The sequence below is a fragment of the Pinus tabuliformis genome, chromosome 6 (genome assembly GCF_031772625.1).
Source record: "Pinus tabuliformis cultivar Carrire ecotype Pingquan chromosome 6, CPIR1, whole genome shotgun sequence".
NCBI lineage: Eukaryota > Viridiplantae > Streptophyta > Pinopsida > Pinales > Pinaceae > Pinus > Pinus tabuliformis.
The window spans coordinates 1,312,273,015-1,312,294,360 of record NC_142292.1 but is presented as its reverse complement, the minus strand read 5'-3'; the positions used below and the strand labels follow the sequence as shown (position 1 = coordinate 1,312,294,360).

Genomic DNA, 21,346 nt, shown 5'->3' with positions numbered 1-21,346 from the left:
AGAGGTTTCTCAAGAAATGGAGACTCAGAAGGAAATCATATCACACAACAAGGCTTCACAGTTCCACTCAAATCAAGCAGAGAAGGCAAGCGACGATCTGAGCACGGGAGGGATCAAACGACATCACCACTCAGATACTTCAGACTCAGACAAGGAAACAGCCTCACAGAAAGCAGAAACACAGTTAGTCATAGCTTCGATTGAGCCCACTCAAGGAGAGTGGTGCAAGGTCGAAAAGAAAAATGGGAGAAAAACTTGAAGGGTGAGTCCATTACTCACTACCGGAATTCAGTTTTTCTGCCTCTTTCTCCCTACTTCTCTCTTTCTCTTTTTCTTCTTCTTAATGCACGTTAGTGCTGTAACTTTGCATGGGGTGCGAAAGCACTCGAGCCCAATAGGCATCTTATGGAAATGTTTCAATGCATGTGCTTGTGTAACTTTTCATTTTTTAAATAAAAAGTTACCGATTTTTTCCTGTGAAATTTTTTTTTTTCTATATTCATAAATAATAAATTTAAACTAGTAAGCTTTAAGTAAGACTTTTTGGAAAAAAATTTGGTTTATTCAATAATCCTATTTGTTAGAATCCAACAAAAATTCAATGAAATGACAAATAAATTTTAATATTTTATAAATTTTGTTATTCTTGTAAGCGTTTAAATAAGTTTTCAATTAAATTTTCAAATAACTTTGATTTCTTTTTAATAATTAGATGTTGAGTGAGGGGCCAGGGCCCTAGTGCCGGCGGGCGGCTGGGGGTTTTGACCAGAGGAAAGTGTAGGTCATGGTCAAAAAGCAGAGAATGGTGGTAAATAATAGATTTGGGGAAGAATTGACAGCCATAAAGTCCCGCGCGAATAACGTGGCGTCGGTGATGACAACTCGAATGTGGAGGGAGAACTTTCCTTTAACCGCCCAATTAACACGGCAGATATTTCCGCATAAGCCACGGGCGATTCACAGTTTACCTACTCTAAACGCCCCCATTAAATCCTTCAATTTTGGGGCCCTGTCAGAGACTATATGAAAAGCCAGATTCGATCGATCCATTTCCCACTGCATTAAATACGATCACAGCCGTAACAGCAGCAGGGGCAGTGGCAGTGGCAGTGGCAGTGCGGGTGAGAATTCGAGGTGGTGATTTCAAACGGGATTCGTACGAACTGTTTCTCCGAACATAAAGTTACTGTTCAACTTCACCCTCTACTCAGACAGAAAGAGAGAGGGCAAAGAAAATGCCCCATGCCCATTAATTCTTGTGCGCTCACGAGCTAAAGTCGTTGCAGGCCTGAGCTGTGAAGGAATATGGGAAGTGGGATTTGGGCCCGGCGGATGGCCCTCTTTTTGCTGGCCACTGCTTCTGTTATGGCTGCTCCCAGGGAAGATCTGGTCACCCGCCTGCCTGGCCAGCCTCTGGTTTCGTTCAAGCAGTATTCTGGGTATGTGACCGTGGATGAAGCTGTGGGTACCGCTCTCTTTTATTATTTTGTTGAAGCGGAGCGGAACGCCAGCTCCCTCCCTCTCGCCCTCTGGCTTAATGGAGGTACATGGTGGATTTTGGTAATTCGATTCAACTGTTAGATTAATGTCAGGTAGATTTTTTTTTGAAAATAATGGCGTTTGCTAATTAGTTTTTTATCATTTGGATGGATACTTCACTCATCATTTTAATGGGTGAATAATAGTGTGGATATTTTAGTGGACACTCCACTCATCATCTGGGTGGATACTCTACTCATCATCTTGATCCTGGCATGATGGTGGATTTTGGTAATTCAATTTAACTATTAGTTTAATTTTATAATAACTGTGTTTTAGAGTTTAGTTTTACATTTGGATGGACACTCCCCTCATTGTTGTGATGGATTGAAGGTCTATTATAAATATTTCTGATATATAAAGTGCCTGCCCAAAATGTAGAACAAACTTCATTGATAAACACAATTTTTTTCCAAAAATTAAATTGATGAACACAAATTTTTTTACAAAAATTCATTTTGCACTATTACATGGTTTGAATTAAATGAATGAAATATTTCTTTTTGAAGCTGGATGCCCTCTGATTCAGTCGAGGCTCTCGATTCCTGGCAGAAAAAAATATCAACAGATTAAAGTTTCATTTATTTTTGTACGTTGAATGCATTTTCTCTGTTATTCAGTGACATTGAACCTGCAAGAATGTTGATTCAGAGAAAAAAATGTTTCTGGTAAGGTATGTCCGAGGAAGAAGTTAAGGTTTCTGTGTTTTTCTTACTATGAATCTTTTCCATTTTAACTATTTTTGTGTTATATTTGATTGTAAAAACTGATCCATTTTTTTTTAACTATTTTTGTGTTATATTTGATTGTATAAACGGATCCATTTTTAACTATTTTTGTATATCTTTTCGTTGTAAGTGCTGATCCACAAGAGCATAAAAGTTTCAATGTACCATGATCTTGTGGCCTCTGCTTTTATAAATATTCTGATTATAAAAATTACACTACAGGGCTTCCCATGAATTTCTTACATTCAATCCAGTTGTTCGATTTCTCCCTGGAAAAAAATAATATGAAGAGACTGAAGTTTCATTTACTTTTGGGCACTTCACTCTGATAATATGTGGCATTCGAAAAAGAAGAAGGGATAAATTGTTTGAAAAATTATATAGGGACTAAGGAAAAATATTTCAAGCATAGGCGAAGTTTTCTGTGTTTTTCAAATTATAAATTTCTTCTTCTTTTATAGGTTAATTGAAGTTTATATGTCCCCGTGCTTTAGGGGTTGTTTATAGCATTAAATCTATATATGTAATTGAAAATATATTTTGGATAACAAAATATGAAGATTTAGCTCTAAAAAAAATGAAAATTTTGATCTTAGATTAAAAAAAAAATTAATCCATTTTTTTTTCGAACCCAAAAAATAAATTGGTATATTATGTTTAGATTTCATTGTCCCTAGAGGTGTGGGCGAAATTTTGTGGATCAATTGGCTCCGTTTTGCAGGACCGGGGTGTTCTTCCATAGGCGGCGGAGCATTTACAGAGCTAGGGCCGTTTTATCCCCGCGGTGGGGGCCGAATGGGGTTGAAGAGAAATCCGCATTCCTGGAATAAAGGTACGCACGCATTTTTTCGAAGCAGTGACCATTTGGTTTTCGGTCAAATCTTTTCGCTATGCTCTGAGTACTATTTTTGTTTTGGCAGTGGCAAATCTTCTTTTCCTGGATTCTCCCGCTGGAGTGGGGTGGTCTTATTCGAATGGCACATCACCCTACAATTACAACGACGAAAGAGTGGGTATGTATCTGTCCTCCACATTTGTTTTTGCCCTTTTGGAACTGGAACCATAATACGTCCGCCCGCTTTGTATCCATCAAACAGCGAATGAGACCTTGACATTTCTACTCAAATGGTACGAAAAGTTTCCAGAGTACAAGACCCGGGACCTGGTCATCACCGGAGAAAGCTACGCAGGTACCTCCCAATGTTTTGTTTTTATTTTTATTTTTATTTGGGCCAGTTTTAATTGGTTGTTTGACTATATATGTTAAACATCGTAATTTTGAAATTACTAAGAAATCGCAATTTTTTTATACGGATAGTTGTATATTTGGTATTTTTTTAAACTTAAATCTTTATCTTATAATTAAAAAAAGTTTTTAGAATATTTTTATTAAAATTATTATGTAAATTAATACTAAATAATATCATGTAAAAAATGATGAGGACCAACATATATCAAGTACATTGGTTAATATAATTATGTTTTATAGGACATCTTTATGTTGAAGTGCAGATCTTGGATTTTGAGCATCATAAGAGGGATGGAATTATCCAGGAATCTTCACAGAAACATTTTTTTACCATTGGATTTTAGGATATTCTAGGATATTCCTCAAATCTACAGTATATATAGTAGCATGTTTTTTATATATAATTGAATAAAATTAATTTTGACAAGGCTGAAAATTATTGGCTTTACTAAAAAGCAATAAATGGACGAGACTGTATATTCCCAATATTAAATTTTGGGTAAATATATACAATACAACCCCACACATTTACTGCTCATTAGCAAGGCATTTATTTATTGCCTTTTGACTATTCCATTTTTCATAAATTACTCACCAACCCATTCTTTTTCTGTCGCTTCTCAGGGCATTATATACCGCAACTAGCAGAAAAAATTCTGAGACACAACACGAATCGCGGTGGATATAAATTCAATCTCAGAGCCATCACGGTACGTCAACTTTCCACGACGGAATCTCTCTATTCTTCTAACATTTAATGCCGCGGCTAACATGAACTTCCGGGCTCCCTTTTGTTGCAGATTGGCAATCCTCTACTGAACTATGGCATCGATACGACCGCGACCTATTTTTTCCTGTGGTCGCATGGCCTTATTTCCGACAAAACCTACAATGGCGTTACGTCGGCCTGCGACTTTAACAACGGTGTAGACGACGGCAACGGCGACGATGAGACACAGGTGGGCAGCTGCCAGTTTTTCGTCGGCGCAGCGCGCGACGAGGTCGGTGGTAACATCAACATGTACGACGTTACGCTGGATATCTGCCCCCCTCCCATTGCGCGACAGGCGTTGCTCCTGCGTAAGTTGGTAAGTAGTCTCATCCAGAGGTCTATATTCTGGAATTTAAGTATTTATTTAAAAACCATGTAATAACTGTAACAGTATGCAGTAAAATATAACATTTAAGTCGATAAGTATTATCATATTGCTGATATTGAATAGTGTAGATTAAACGAAGATATGGCAAAAAAAACTGAATTTTTTTTTTTTATTTTTTTAGTCCTAGATTTGTTATAATTTAGTTGTGGGATAGTTGTTGTACTGGTTATTTAGTAGTGGGATAGTTTTTGTCACTTTTATTTATAAAGGGATAGGTTTTTATTTTAGTTAAATGTTTTTGAGCTTTGCGTTATTATGTTGTTTTTTATTTTTTATTTTTTTTTCATTCAATAAAAATGAAAATGAATTTTTAACTAAAAAAATAGTGCTATAAAATTTTACTTAAATATATATTTTAACGAAATAAAAATTGTTTTTGGATAATATTCCCTACTCAATTTTAATGAAATATAATTTAACTCTGATGAATTACCTAAAATTTTAAAAAATATATTATCAATATATCAAATTTCAAATTGATGAAAAAAATAAATAATTTTTTTAACTATCTGAACACTGGTTATTATTGTACTTTTGTTTTTTGTATTTTGACAAATCCAAAACGAGAAGAAATCAAACGAATACAGTAACAGTTTAAAAAGTTGGAAATTCGAAACGGAATCTGAGTGTCTGCATGTATTCATTTAATGGTGAGCTACCATGTTTTGAGCAGATGACGCATAGGGTGGACGGGATCGACGTGTGTATCGACGATGAGATAACGTCCTATTTCAACCGGCGCCAAGTTCAAGAAGCTCTCCATGCAAACATTACACGCCTTCCATACTCGTGGGAAGCTTGCAGTGGGTACGCCTTCTGTATTCATTTTATGACAGAAAATGCAATTTATAAATAGATAACCATCAATGCTGGCAAACTTGGTGAAAAAGCTTGAAGCACAGAGAGATTTGTCATTAATGCCTGGTGTGAAGTACAAGTTTTAAGCAGAGAAAGAAGGATTACATCTCTGTGATTTGGAAGTTTAAGGTTTTTAAAATTCAAACATTTTTTTAATGCTAAAATTTAGAAAAAGGTAGATGGGCTTGATTTTTTTTGAATTACTTGTCTAGAAAAAAGGTAGATGGGCTTGATTTTTTTTGAATTACTTGTCTAGAAAAAAGGTAGATGGGTTAATTTTTTTGAATTATTTGTTATAAATTTGGGGGCTTTTTAGATATATTTTTGTCTTATTTGCATAGTATTAAAAAAATATTTGTTGGAATTATAAGTTTAATGTGTGAACTCTTCACAATTCTAGGGTTTTAGAGATTTTTCAAAGTGTTGAATCATTATATATATAGTAAAAACAATTTTAACAACAAAAAAAAGTTCACATGGTTCCTACCAAAAACTCTAATATAAATAATAATTAGACAACTACTCCAATACCTATAATAATTAGTTGTTATTATAAGTATTGGAGTAGTTGTCTAATTATTATATGTATTAGAGTTTTTGGTCCAAACCACTCAAATTTTTTATTACATTTTAATTTTTGTTGTTAAAATTGTTTTTGACTATATATAATTAAACAATTAATTTAATTATATTTTTTATATAAAATAAATTAATTAATACTAAATTTTTTAAAATTGAAATAAAACCCTAAAAATTTCAAAATCTCAATTTCAGTGTAATGATCCTACCCAATCTTTATGATTTTGAATCAATTTCAGTGTAATGATCCTACCCAATGTTTATGATTTTGAATCAATTTTGAAAATGATGTTTGTGTACAGTGTCCACTGCTCTATGAATCTGTGTAATGTACATAAAATAGAATTGTCCAAAAACACTATTATTTCTGAACTGTCTCTTTCACTGAAGAGTTGCTGTCAACTTTTTTGGCTCAAAATTCAGGACAATCTATACTGTAGGTGCCCTACAATGTACAATTTCATAATAATAATTTTGTGTCTATATGATGCCTAAGGTCCCCCATCAATGCTATTATAAACCCACTCAGATCACGAGCATCATTAATGCATATTCACAAATGTGTTGCTACTGGACGTGCCCTACACTCTACAATTTCATAATAATAATTTTGTGTCTATATGATGCCTAAGGTCCCCCATCAATGCTATTATAAACCCGCTCAGATCACGAGCATCATTAATGCATATTTGCTGCTGGACGTGCCTGTTAATTAATACAGGGCGCTCAGGGCTGCGTGATTATGGGTTAATTTTTCAATCGCCATTAACGGCTGGGCATCTGGCTTTGTCGCCGGAGCTTTTAAAGGCGCGCAACAAAATTTATAAAAACTTTTGGGCTTCTCGATTATGGTAAGCTTTTATTACAATGTCCTCCCATTGGCAGACGAGGGGCAAATCGCAATCATCTGCTCTCCTCCTTTATTTTTTTTTTTTGTGTACAATTCTGATAAAGTCTTTGCAGTGCCGTCCCCACCGTTGGCTTCCCTGCCTTTTCTCATACGCAAGCGGCCGTGTGCTCAAACTTTAATTGCGAGCAGACATAATTATATTGGCAGTCGACTTACAGCAGCTGCAGTCGTTGTCAATGGAAAGCTCTGTGCAATTTGAGCGCGGGCCAAGGTGGTCAATGGTCATGGCCAAGTTCATTCGTCTGGATAGAGTCTCCAGGAATATAAAATGAAAGCCTCCCTTTCTCCTTTGCAGAGCTGTTATACCATTTTCGAGGGCCTATCACTTGCTGCAAATAAATTCCTTAATTTATTGTCGCTTTCAAAGCCATGCACATTGTTTCTGCATGCGTGCCTGACATGCTTAATCAAATGCAACTGTATTCGCTTTCAAAAACGATACTTGTATATTTTCACAGGACCAACTTAGTTATTCTATACTAAATGCTGCTCCTGTGCTGTCTAATATAATATGTCCTTGAGAATTCAGGTGCTCGTTAGGTGGTTTAATATCTGCTGCATGATATTCCATATTAAAGGTATATTTGTGTCTTGATATAGGTATTAGGTATTATGTAGTAAGTTAATGGTTGGTTTACTGTTTTTGTTTTTATTTATGGTATAAGAATAAGTATTATCTAACCGATTAAATATAAAACTAATAAACTAACCATTGATTTACTACACGATACCTAGTTATTTAATAAGTTTATTATTTTTAGCCTTGGAAGAAGCCAATGCTCTTACCTCACTTGAGGAGGTTTTGAACTTTTTCTTAGGGCCTCTTACATCACTTCAGCGGGTTTTGGACTTCACAAGTCAAGTGTTCATTGTAATTTGATTCGAGAATTTTAAATATTTCAAAATATGCGATTAAGATACATTGGTAGTTGTTCTTAAGGGAGTAAGAGATTTTTGACTTTATATTTGGTTTGAGTAAAGTCTAAATATTTTATCAAATAAAGTTTTTTTTCTAAATTTTTCATAATTTTTTTTTTTCCTCTAAAATCTTTTTTAAACTATGTTTTTTTTAACTAAATTATACCATTCTAATTAAAATTGTTATTTTTCCATACTTTTATGCATTTTTAAATACATGACTTTTTTATTGCTTTCTTTTCAACCCACTAGAGTGGTTCATGATTTTTTTAAATTCCTTTTTTCCTATCCATTTTATCCCTAGAACATAAAAACAACCCTCTCAACCTTAATCATGAATTGTAATCACTACTTAGTGCTGTCCTCTAATATGTTTTGTTGATGATGAAGTGTGACAAAGAATCTTTGTTAAGAATAATTAATCGGTCTGTCTGATGATGTGTGATAAATTGTTGTTTCGCATATGTAATTAGGGTTGTTGATTACAAATTCGAAGATCAATTGCAAAACATGCTTCCCATACTTTCCAACCTTTTGAAGCAGGGTTTACGTGTATGGATCTTCAGGTACTGTTCCCCCTTCATGGAATCAATATTACTCTGACACTTACTATTCTGACTCTATGTTTAAGGCTATGTTAATTATTAACTTATTAAATGATGTTTAATATTTTTTTTTCTTTACTGTGTAGAAATGTTACATTACTTTTTAATTCTAATACATGGAAATGAAAGTTTCAGTGGAGATCAAGATTCAGTGGTGCCATTAACCGGAACCAGAAGTCAGATGAGCAAGCTCGCTAAAGATTCGAACCTCCGACCTATAATGCCGTATAGTGCTTGGTATGCTCATGGACAGGTAAGAAACCCATTCTTTGGGAATATTACAGAACAGGAAAACTGAAAATTAAATATTTAGAAAGACTGTCTCCAAAGGCAATACATTAGTTGCTGGATTTTTTGACTTTTGCAGGTGGGTGGATGGACTGAAGCATATGAACAGCTTGTTTATGCGACAGTGAGAGGTGCAGCGCACATGGTTCCCTATGCTCAGCCTGAAAGGGCATTGATTTTGTTTCGGAGGTTCTTATCTGGCAAGCAATTACCTCGACGCTTACCTTCTGTAAGCCATCATTTATAGCATAACGAGTCTCTAAAATCTACTCGAGCACATAGAGCAAATCTGTAAAACATTAAGAACATATTCAGAAATAAGTATTTTATATATATATATGATATGTGTTCGGTTCTTAATTGTATAAAAACCATTTAACTCTGGCTTTGACTCTAGAGTCTAAACAAGTGCCTTCAGCATGATTGGTGAACAAATAACTAATGAAATGTTATTCAAAAGAGTAACGATAAATTACTGCCATGTTGAGTGAATCCATCTTTCATTTAAGTCTGGAGACAATGTTATATATCTGACTTTGGCATGCTAAATTGGTGAGTTATGTTTTGTGGTATTCACCATGGTCTTAATATTATTTTGCCATGGCATTCATGTTATACTATTTTATTATTATTTACGTTTGGATTAGGTTTGAAATTATTATTTATTATTATTATTATTATTTTATTTAGTTAATATGGATTTTAATATTTATATATTATAATAATAATAATAATTATTTAGTTAACATGGATTTTAATATTTATATTATAATAATAATTATTATAATTATGGTTGAAATTTCACAATTTATCTAATATTTTATAATATAATAATAGTTAATTAAATTATTTAAATGAGCAATCATATCATTATTTATTTATTAATAGTGGTGAATTTTATATGATTTATTAAAATGGTTAATTTTTATTAATATTGGTAAATGTTAATTGTTTTCATTTAATAAATTTATTAGAAATTTTATTTCTAAATATAAAATTATTTTTATTTTTTTTATTTTTAAAGATATATTTATTTATCTAATTTGTTTTTAAATAATAAATAAGTAAAATAACTTTATTCTTATAAATGATCTCACTATACATACTCTCTAGAGTGCAATTGTTTTAATAAATATAAATAAAAGTCATTCTATCCAAAACATAATTTTTGAGTTCTGTGGAATGGGTAAGTTCATGATGACTCATTTAAGTGTACATTTGAGTTTTCTAGTTCTTTCATATTGAATATTTGTAAAAAAAATGATGTTATTTGGATATTTAAGTGTACATCTGAGTTTTTTAGTTCTTTCATATTGAATATTTGTAAAAAAATGATGTTAATTGGATAAGGTATGAGTTTATTTGGGGATTATTATTATAATTTATTTACATGATTTTTTTTTTAATTATTAAGATAATTAATTTACTTAAAGATGGATAGAATGGGGTGTTTTCTTTGATTTTATAGGTAACTAGAAAAGTTATCATGCTTAGTTTATAGGATAAGTGTTAGATAATGAAGTGAAATGAAGGCTTTAACAACCTTTTAATGAATCTTAATGACACCTCATAAGGAACAATACAATTTAATGATTGTGGTAGAAAACAATTTTACGATCCCTCATGAAAGTCTCTCATTCATCTTCCTCGTTAATTTCACATATTTTTGTCATTTCAAAATCATTTTGAATTTCTATACCTTTATCCCACTCATTCACATAAAAAAGTGTTATAACTTAGAAGTCAATTTACTATCAAATAGAGGAGTTTTAGAGCCACAAGATGTTCTTGTGATGATTTTTGAGAGTATACAACAATTTGTATACTCTCAAAAATATGCATGGGTAACCATCCCAATTGTTGGTCTAGTAGCATGCCCCTCCATGTACATGCTTCAATCAACAATCAATGAATCACAAATCTTCATATTGATGCATTTTAACTCTTACTACATAATCTTTAGTCATCATCCCGGGTTTTCTTTGGCTGGGCTATAACCATACTATGGCATTTCACCTATGGGATTTTGTGGATAACCATCCATCATCACACCTCAAATGGTTTTTACTTACCACGAAGAATAAAGCACATCAAATGCTTACTAACTAACCATGAACCATACATTACATCAGTGGTTTTGGATAACCAAGAATCTTCCTCTACAAAGTGGTTTTCATAGCACCATAAACTTTTTAACATAACATATTTTACAAGTATACATTATTATTAACTCATGTACATACAATTACAAACTCCCCTAATGGAGATACTAGGTACATACTCAAACATTCTCTAGGACCAATACATCAAGTCAAACATGATGCCACAGACTTGCATAATATAAATATGTGACTTCATCCATATGCTTCAATCAACAATCCTTGAATCACAAATCTTCATACTAATGCATTTAACTCCTACTACATCATCTTTAGTCATCATCCTAGGTTTTCTTTAGTTGGCCCATAACCATACTATGACATTTCACCTATAGGATTTTGTTGATAACCCTCCACTATCACACCTCAAATGGTTTTGCTTACCATGAAGAATAAATTACATCAAATGCTTACTAGCTAACCATGAACCATACATTACATCAGTGGTTTTGGATGACCAAGAATCTTCCTCTACAAAGTGGTTTTCATACCACCACAAACTTTTCAACATAACATATTTTACGGGTATACATTATTATTAACTCATGTACATACAATTACAAACCCCCCTGATGGAGATACTAGGTACATACTCAAACATTCTTTAGGACCAATACATCAAGTCAAACATGATGCCACATACTTGCTAATATATAATATGCGACTTCATGTACATGCTTCAATCAACAATCCTTGAATCTCAAATCTTCATATTGATGCATTTAACTCCTACTACATCATCTTTAGTCATCATTGTGGGTTTTCTTTGGCTGGCCCATAACCATATTATGACATTTCATCTATGGGTTTTGTGGATAACCCTCCACCATCACATCTCAAATGGTTTTTGCTTACCACAAAGAATAAATCACATCAAATGGTTACTGGCTAACCATGAAACATATATTGCATTAATTGTTTTGGATGACCATGAATTTTCCTCTACAAAGTGGTTTTCATAGCACCACAAGATTTTCAACATAACAAATTTTATGAGTATACATTATTAACTCATGTACATACAATTACAAACTCCCCTCATGGAGATACTAGGTACATACTCAAACATTCTCTAGGACCAATACATCAAGTCAAACATGATGCCACAAAATTGCTAATATACAATATGTGACTCACATTACAATATGGTATCGAGTATGTTATTATTCCATACAACTCACAATATATACCTTGTTTTTCCTCCATAATTACTTTTCTTTTGATGTTGCCACATGAATTCCACATGCAGTGTCACCATCTTTTCTTCTTTGTTGCATCCAATATCACATCCATGTCCTTCCTATTCTTGTTGCAATCTCCTCATTCCTACTTGGCCATGTTTTGGTTTTTCATTTGGATACATCATATTCACTTGGGCTTATCATTGAAATTTATGGTTCTTCCTTTTTATATCCGTATAAAATTGATTATTGATGACCATACACAAAGAAATCCATCTATCGAGATTCATGGGTGCCATTCACTATACTTGTTCTCTAAGAATTATTTTCACCTACATGGTTCACCAATATCTTAAACTCTCTTAATCACAACTTGATCCCAACCTTCTCATATTGTAAGATTATTCCATCTCACATTCGCCTTGTTAATCAATGACAACTTCTCCATTTTGCATCAAGCTAACATACAAGTACACCTCACCCTCTTACCTACCTAGTGGTTAATTCCATCACATGATGTCACATCCTCTCTATGTATATGAGGGATACATGCTACATGATTACATGTGCTACAACACTAATGCATGTAGGCCTAGATCAATATGGCTTAAAGAACACTTGGGGAAATCAAAACTTTCACAACTTGGACCAAAAATTTTGGGTGATGGGTACAATAGATCACGCACCCTCTATAACACGTTTTCTCAATTAGAAAATTTCAACTCAAGTACAACAAATATTAAAAATGATTTACAAAAGTTACCATCATGCATTTGTAGCAATCATATACCCCAAATATAAATCCACTCACTTCCTCAACTATTTTTTAGCTCTCATTGCATTTCAATAAAGGCATATGCAAAATACCATTCACCCATGTGAATGTGACCACTAATACACAAATCAATCACAACTCTTTTAAAACTCCACTGTGCCATTCATTTTAACAAGACACCATTAATAAAATAATGAGCTCAACCTCCTCATTTTTCTCTTTGCATTTAATAGAACCACATGTTATAGAATAACTTATGCTCTTTACTGATTCTATTACTAAATCATTTCCGTATAAGTCAAAATATAAGGCCAAAATACATGTCACTTATGGAAAATTATGAACTAGGAAATTCATAATGTTGAAACAATAGATGCCTTTAATTTAATTAATATGTTGTGCATATCTCTAGTTGGCTTGTGAGTCACTTGTGATACAAGTGGCCTTCCTTCCACTTGACTATCTATATGATGCAAGTCTTGGATAGAAGGCCTATACCTCAAGCCCGCCTGATCACCTCTTAACTATCAGACACACAGACTTTGTACAACACTGGAATTTGCACCTCATTGGTTCGTTTGACAACATGATGCAGATTATTTTGCTTCCTTTCCCAACAACGAAGTTTTCCACTAATACATCCTTTACATGACTATTTATCTCACCAGTGAATCAACTAAAACTCTCTACACATGTCTTCTTTGAGGGATCTTCACAAGCCAATAGAGCTAAAAATAATATTTGATATTTAGTTAGGTGATTAGCCAACAATCTAGTTTAGCTCTCCTAACAAGGGAAACCAACAATCTAGTGCCAAAACTTCCATCATGCATGTTCTAATCTATGATCACCAAAAATTGGTTTTCCTCTATAGAAGGAAACTCTCCTCAGTCAATTACGAATCTAGATTTAAATATTCCAACACATATCTCACCTCAATAAATCACCTCACAATAGTAATTGAAAATTTGCATGGCTATTTACCTTACTGGTGGATTGGCTAAAACTCTACACACCGTGTCTTCTTTGAGGTATATTCGTAGGCCAATAGATTTGAAAATGAGATCTCACTTTTATTTAGATGATTGACCACCAATCTAGTTCAACTCTCTTAACAATGACAACCAATGTCAATGCTACTTTATCTTCCACAATAAGTGACTCCCCCCTTGGATGATCATGGATCTAGATCCGAATCTTCCAATGCATATCTCACCTCAATAAGTCACCTTCCAACAAAAAACATAAGAAGTTGATGGAAAACACTCTACTACAAACACATAGTAGTAATTCACTCTCAACAAATAAAATATTCTACTCTCCTACACTAATGGATGGTGCTATCCATAATATCGTATTTCTCTAGGCCCTCCCATAAGGGATTCAGACACATACCTGACTTGACCCTAGGTTAAAAATCCATGGAATAAAGTTAATAAAGGAAAAATAAGACCAAAGTCATGGGACATGTATTCCAAGCTAAATGTTGGGAAAAACATCCTAATGTGGGTGTTCATTTGGTTTATTATGGCTAAGGGAAATTGGCAAAGGCAATGATAAAGGCTTTGGAAAGGCAAAGAGGCATTGATTAACATTTTATTTATGAAAATAATGGAAATTAGGAGAAAATGAAGGTGAAAGGTCATATGTTGCATGTGAGGAGGAAAATGGAGGAAAAATGATGGAAAATGAAGAAAATCAAGGCCTCATTAATAAAAAAGATTTTGAGGATCAATTCACAACCTTTTTTGTCAGTTCAGTTTTGGAACTCTCTCTCTATTCTCTCTACTCTCTCATACTCTCATACACTTAGAGTATTCTTAGAGCACTCTAGCATTGGAGGAAGGCAAAAAAAGGACAAGAAAACAAAGGGAAGCAAAGATCAAGTAAGGAAGAGTAGGATCAAGCTACTACAACAGGATTACTTGCAAGTATCGAGTTACATGTATGATTTCCTTGCTAGTTTGGGTATGCATGGTACATGCATATGTTTATTTGGTTCTCTTGTTGTCATTAACATGGGTTTTTCCAGGTGTGACAATGGTTTTCAACCTTGCCTTACCATTTCCAGATAGACATGGTGTGATGGGGTTATTTTACCTGGTTGAGTTAAATTGTTGGATGGTTTCAAAACCGAGTGGGGTGGTCTCAAGGAAAATCACAAGGCATACGAATCCCTTGATCGATAATGGTGGGATACATGGTAAAGACTAGTTGTCAATACCCTCGTTGGGCCTAGAAATCCCTTGACCGGTAATGGAGGGATACATGGTAAATCCTAGTTGTGAATGCCTTTGTTGGGCCTAGGAATCCCTTGACTGGTAATGGCAGGATACATGGTAAAACCTAGAGGGTGGAGATAGATAAATTCCTCACGGTTTAGGTGGAGAGATTTAGAGGCATCCAAGCTAATTTAGGGCCTAGTGATCCCTTAACTGGCATATGACAAGATTGAAATAAATCATGTAGTGTATGTTTATTATTTGGGCCTAGGAATCCCTTGGCGGGATACATGATAAACACTAAGGAAACCTTGATTGGTTCTGTTTGTGAGTCCTATATTCATGCTTGGAATATGGCAAGGGAGTGATTGGTTGAAAGAAGGATTTGGTTCAGCCCAATCTATGGTCGGGTGGTACGTGGAAGTCCCTGACTTGGTTGGAATTTTCATATGTTAATAACAACTCTTTCCTTCTTGTGTTCCATGTGTAAATATACTTTTTAATATGTGGTTTTAATGGCTTTTTTTATCATTGTTATATGTTGGTTATAAGCATGGTTTATTATAGACTTTGGTTATGGCTCTCATCATGTTTTGATTAGTAAATGAACTATTAATGAATGTATGATCTAATATATTATAATGCAGCTATTATGAAAGGGCATCAAACCTTCTTGATGAATCTCAAAAATGTATGAGGCCCTTATGTTCATATGGCCTGTACATTACATATTTATGATATGTTTGATGAAATGCCTGTCATGGCTGGAAGGAATCAGGTCAAGTCCTTGTTCAAGTGTTTTCATTAGTAGCCTTATTTCATTATTATTTATCATATCTAAACATTTCATTAAGTTCTAGGTAGAGGCTTGAGTCCTAGCCCTGAAAAAGTGGCTCACAATCTGGGTTTGCTGGCATAGAACTGCGTGAAAAGGGCCATAGTTGCATGGATGCCTTGCTGTGGGAGAAAATGATTTGAAATATTAGGCAAACTTGTTAATGCTATGCAAGCTCCCTCATTAGTTAAAATATGTTTAGGATCGTCTCATTTTAACCTGGTGTACAAGGGTTTAGGTGTCAAGTTTCATGTGTCTTTAGAGTATGATTTAATGATATAATTAGCTGATTAAAAAAAAATGTACAACAAATGAAATTGCAGACAAAATACATAGCAAAATCATACACACAACTAATAAAGGAGTTCACCCCATCCTCTTGGGCTACATCTCATTGGACCTCCTTCAATGGCTAAGCCCTCTTGGAATTATTTGGTCAAATGTCTAATTACAAGCATCTGCTACACTCCAATAGCTTTGCAAACTGTACTATTGGGTTCAGAGGACCCAAAAACCCAAAGAATGGCTATTATATCTCTTAAAACTAACTCTGGCTGATTTGGGCATGACCTCTTTCCTAGTGGCCCTAGGCTTCCTGAACTTCCCTTTGGCAAAATCACATATAGAAGTCTTCTATTTCCTCTGCAACCTATTCTTTAGCTTCAAAACCTACAAAAATCATCCAAATTTGACTATTCATTTTCCAAAATTGGTCGAAATCTCAACAATCTATGGCTTTCTCCAGTTTGGTCTAGAAAACCTCCAATAAAACTGGAAGGACTCTAGTTAAGTTTTCCCAAAAATGGGGATAGTTCCACATTTGGCACACTCTGCAAAAATTCCACCAAACTAAGCACTGGATTAAATTAAATGATAAGCTAGATTAGTTTAATGGTTAAGCGCAATTAACTGCGCTAACCCAAAAATTTAACTGCGCATTTAATACAAAGCATATATACAAATGCAATCCATTATTTAACAAGACCCACATAGCTTGGCGTGGTTGTATGGTTGTTGGCTTGTGGAGGGTAGGTCGAGGGTTCGACCCTGACCTACACCAATTTTTTTTACAAACGCATAAACCTTGTTCAGCCATTTGGGAGGTGCCACGTGCTGACCTCCGGACTTGCCATGTGGTGGTCTCTCATTGGCCCATCCAAAACCAACAGAATTGCGCCACATCACCCAACTAGAAATCAACCATAAGGAGACAATTGGCGAGCCCTTATTGGGTGTTAACCACCTTTTACTTGCTCAGTCACCTACCATGTCAGCAATATGGACTGCTGATTGGGCAGTACCTGCAATTTTTTTTAACTATTTGGTGAAATGGTCAATGAGCTCTAAATTCCTCATATGAACTCCATTTTTAACGAAACGAATTGTGTTTGGATTGTATTGCTAAGACAAACGTGGTAATTTAAGTTTTGTATGATTTCGAGCACCTTTATTTTTGAGCTATTTCTTGCCCCTAATCCAGATTCCGATCACTCCTTCCCACTGACGGGATTTTGGACCCACAAACGGTGGTTATCTGATGAGAGCTAAATACTCTTCTCCTTCCCAAGTTCTATCAATTAATTCTACTTGAAAGATCTCCATGACAACCACTTGGGTACACTGACATGCGTTGCATTACAAATGGTTATGTCCCTCAACCACTGTTCTTCTTTTACTGCTGACCCAATCCAACACTTGTTGGCCGCTTGTTAACTGATTGTACACCCTACTATACCAAAGTGATTCCTCGGTGCTTGGAAAACTGACTGATAGTCTTCCCACTGAGAACCATGTTCCTCCTTTGCAACACATGCATTTGATGCAAGCTTCTTCTTGGAAACAACTTTTCCAAGTTAAGCCCATCTGAGTGAACTACATCAATGAGTTCCAATATCAATAACAACAAGAAAAGAAATGACCATTCTTTTACCTCCACGGTTCCAAATTCCACATCTGGAAGAGCATTTGTCATCTCTTTTTCTCTTGGCGTCAACACAGAACAACGATCTTCCATGGCTACAAACTTTTTCGCATCTTTTCCACTGTTGTTTCTTGCCTCTATCATCCTCTAGTTCAACATGGTACTCATGTTTTGATTTGAGAATGAAGGCTAAGAATGAGCATCTTGCTCAAGAATGGACCTTCCAAAATCCTGCGACATCTTGTCACAAGAAACACCATTAAATGGAAAAACACATTATGTAAGAAATGCAAATCGACGACCTTTTCTTTTTCTCCCTCAAAGCAAAAATTGCCACAACATGTAACATCGCCATGTACTCTTGCATATTGGTGTACAAGATATCGACTCACACAATCTACAAAACATCATCAACTAAACATAAGTCAACAAGACATGCTTCTTCATACAACTAAATTTCAAGTCAAACCAAATGCATGTACAACAACTTGATGATTCTTTGCATAAACAACAAGAATTCCACATTCTCATGCAATAATTTGTCAATATCTCCCTTTCATCTTTCGAGACAAAATCAACTCTTCCAAGACGATATGACATACATGTGACAACAATCAACACAAGTCGACACTCATGCATGTGCAAATGATCAACATTCTCAACTTGGCAACATACATGTAACAAAGAAATCGACCAACACATGTCAACCACTCATGCATATTCAATTACAATGAAAATTCTCAATTTGTCAATCACTCATGCATGTTCAAGCACAATGAAAATTCTCAAGTTGTCAATCATACATGTTAACAAAGCAATCAACCAATACAGTTCAATCACTCATGCATGTTGCTAGTTTCATTGTTCACACACACACAAACTCTCATGTATGTGTACAATTCTTCAACTCCCTCACAAGTACAATAAGCCCAAAAACATGTATGGGTATATAAAGAGCGGAATTGAAAAATTTGCTGCAAATGAAGTGAGTAACATACTCAACTTTCACACACCTTCATGGAGAAAATATGCGGCATCAAGAATGAACAATGTAAACTTTGAAACGGGAACCCATACTGTTACCCATTTTGTAGAGATAGCAAAAAAGTGACCCGATTTCGAAAAGGGGTTATGCAGAACACGTGTTTTTTAAAGCTTAGTTTTTGGCACTATAAATTTTTTTGTGTACATTGCGTTTTATAATGGTAGTGTTTTTTATGTTGATTTAAAAACGTGGTAATTCTGCACCAAACGCTTTTTTAAAAGGTTTTTTTTTTTTAACTTTTTTAATTTTCTAATGTATGAAATGTAAATAATTATTTTGTAAACTTAATAATTTTTGAAGCGGTCTTTTTCTTCATATTTTCTTGTTTTTATTTTAATTTTATTTTTTTTTGTAGTGAGATTTTTATTGTTTCGCATATTTAAAGAAGAAGGTTGATATTTTGAATTTTCGATATTCTACATATTTATACACTGTTAACTAATTTTTCAATCCACAAGAAATAATTGTTTCTAAAAAAAATATTTTCTAACAATTGACATAAAAAAAGCCATTTTTAACATAAATATAATTAAAAAACTACACGTTTTGATAATTTTTTGCTACAATTGACATGCGAAAATCACAATTTTTATATGAAAATTTTAACTAAAAATAGTTAAATAATAGTTTTTTTTTTATGAATTTCATGTCAAAAAAATAATAATAATCACTTTTTTTTCAAAAAATAATGGTTAACTTAAAAATTAATGCGAAAATCACATATTACAAATATTGAACGCATAACAACCTTAATTGAGTGTATATTCTTCTCATAAAATGTCAAAGTCAAAACATTGCAAGTATAACTACTTAATAGTTACAAAAAATGAGCTTGATTTCCAAGCATAACTTAAATTTAATCAACAATGTCACGTAATCCAAACTCTTCGTCCTCTAGAGTTTCATCATTGTTTTCTTCCTCAATATTTTCTGCTTCCTTTTGCTCATTTTCGTCTTCTAATGGATCTTTCATGTCTGCCAATCTCCCAATGTATGTCTTTCCAAACATCCCATGTAATGGTGGTTGAGGTTCCTTTGCCTTTTTTGCCACACGTGATTCACTAAAGTCCCCTTTATTCAACCCAATTTCTTGCAATGCATCTGGAAGAAATTAAAGAGCATTAATTATTTGCTGAATGACATTGCATTGTAATTGATCTTTTTCAATTGCAATGAAATTTCTTCCTTTTTGAAGGCGGCATGCTAGTGTTGTACCTAGTTATCAAGCACAAAAGAAATAATGAAGTAAATTAGTACAATGACATATTAATTAAAAAAATAACATATTGAAATTCAATTCTATATAATAAAACTTACATGAGCCAGAAAATAAATCCAGAATCCAATCTCCTTCATTTGAACATATGTCTATAAGATAGTTAATCAATAATTGTAGTTTTTGATAAATGTTAACTATCTCTCCTTTTGCTTCTTTGTCTTCATATGTTAGTTTTCTCACAACAACATCATAACTCAGTATTTGGCTATGACTCTTTCCGTCCACCCGGTTAAAAATCATAGACATACAGCTATCATATTTTGCCCAACTATCAATATGAATGAACTCACAATCATTTATAAATACTTGATCATCACGGTTAAGAAGATTTGACTTTTGCCTGTAACATGAATAGTAAAAGTTCAATCAACTTGTACATAGGTGAATTTTTCAACATTAATCAAATATGCATTTTAAATGTCTTACCATGTAAGCTGCATCCTTGAATTTGTTTCCCCTTTGAAGCTTGACAATATCATTGCCAATTGTGTGTCTGAATGAAATGTCACAAATCTCCATAATGGTGATGACATGACTTCTACAAATCCCGCAACCAGTTTAATAAAAGCTTGATAAGTATAAGGGTCACTATCATTGTCAATATTTGGAATATTGAAACCATGGGGAATATCTGCAATAACTAGGGCATACTCCCTTTTAGCTATGAGTTTAGCAATGTCTTCACAGTTGCCTTGTATTACTTGATATTGAATAGTGTCTAGCCCATTCCAAATGAAATGAGTAAGAGTTGGATCAAGTTCAACATTCTTAACACGTTGCTTCCTTAGTCTTTCGGTCTTTATTTTTTCAATAAAGGTTCTGAAGCTAGTTGGCACTCCATTATCATCCATCTTCATCTTTTATAAAATAAACAAATATATGTGTAAGTTATAGAATAAAAATAGTAACAACAGATGAATAAAAACAAATGTGTAAATCAAGATACCTTTTTAAATGCAAGATAAAAAGCTTTAATGTTGATGTAGAACTTGAATCTGGATAGTTGCATACGACATCATCCCAACTATCTTCATTCAACAATCTAACCATTTGTTCTTGAATTTTCATGTAAACTTTGTGACTACATAGATAAAG

General features: G+C 33.9%; 1 protein-coding gene across 2 annotated transcripts; it reads left to right on the top strand.

Annotated features, from left to right (window-relative positions):
* The first annotated feature begins 1,041 nt into the window (after positions 1-1,041).
* On the top strand, positions 1,042-9,363 carry LOC149263435 (serine carboxypeptidase-like 42). Of its 2 annotated transcripts, none has more exons than XM_089387812.1 (10): positions 1,042-1,543; positions 2,989-3,099; positions 3,188-3,280; positions 3,365-3,457; positions 4,141-4,226; positions 4,317-4,604; positions 5,350-5,483; positions 8,415-8,507; positions 8,682-8,799; positions 8,914-9,363. In XM_089387812.1, the coding sequence occupies exons 1-10, from the start codon at positions 1,306-1,308 to the stop codon at positions 9,079-9,081; spliced, it is 1,422 nt and encodes a 473-aa protein (XP_089243938.1). In that variant the 5' UTR covers positions 1,042-1,305; the 3' UTR covers positions 9,082-9,363. The 2 variants fall into 2 exon arrangements, with proteins under 2 accessions (XP_089243938.1, XP_089243941.1); XM_089387815.1 differs by lacking the exon at positions 1,042-1,543 and adding an exon at positions 1,571-1,592.
* The last annotated feature ends 11,983 nt before the right edge of the window (positions 9,364-21,346 follow it).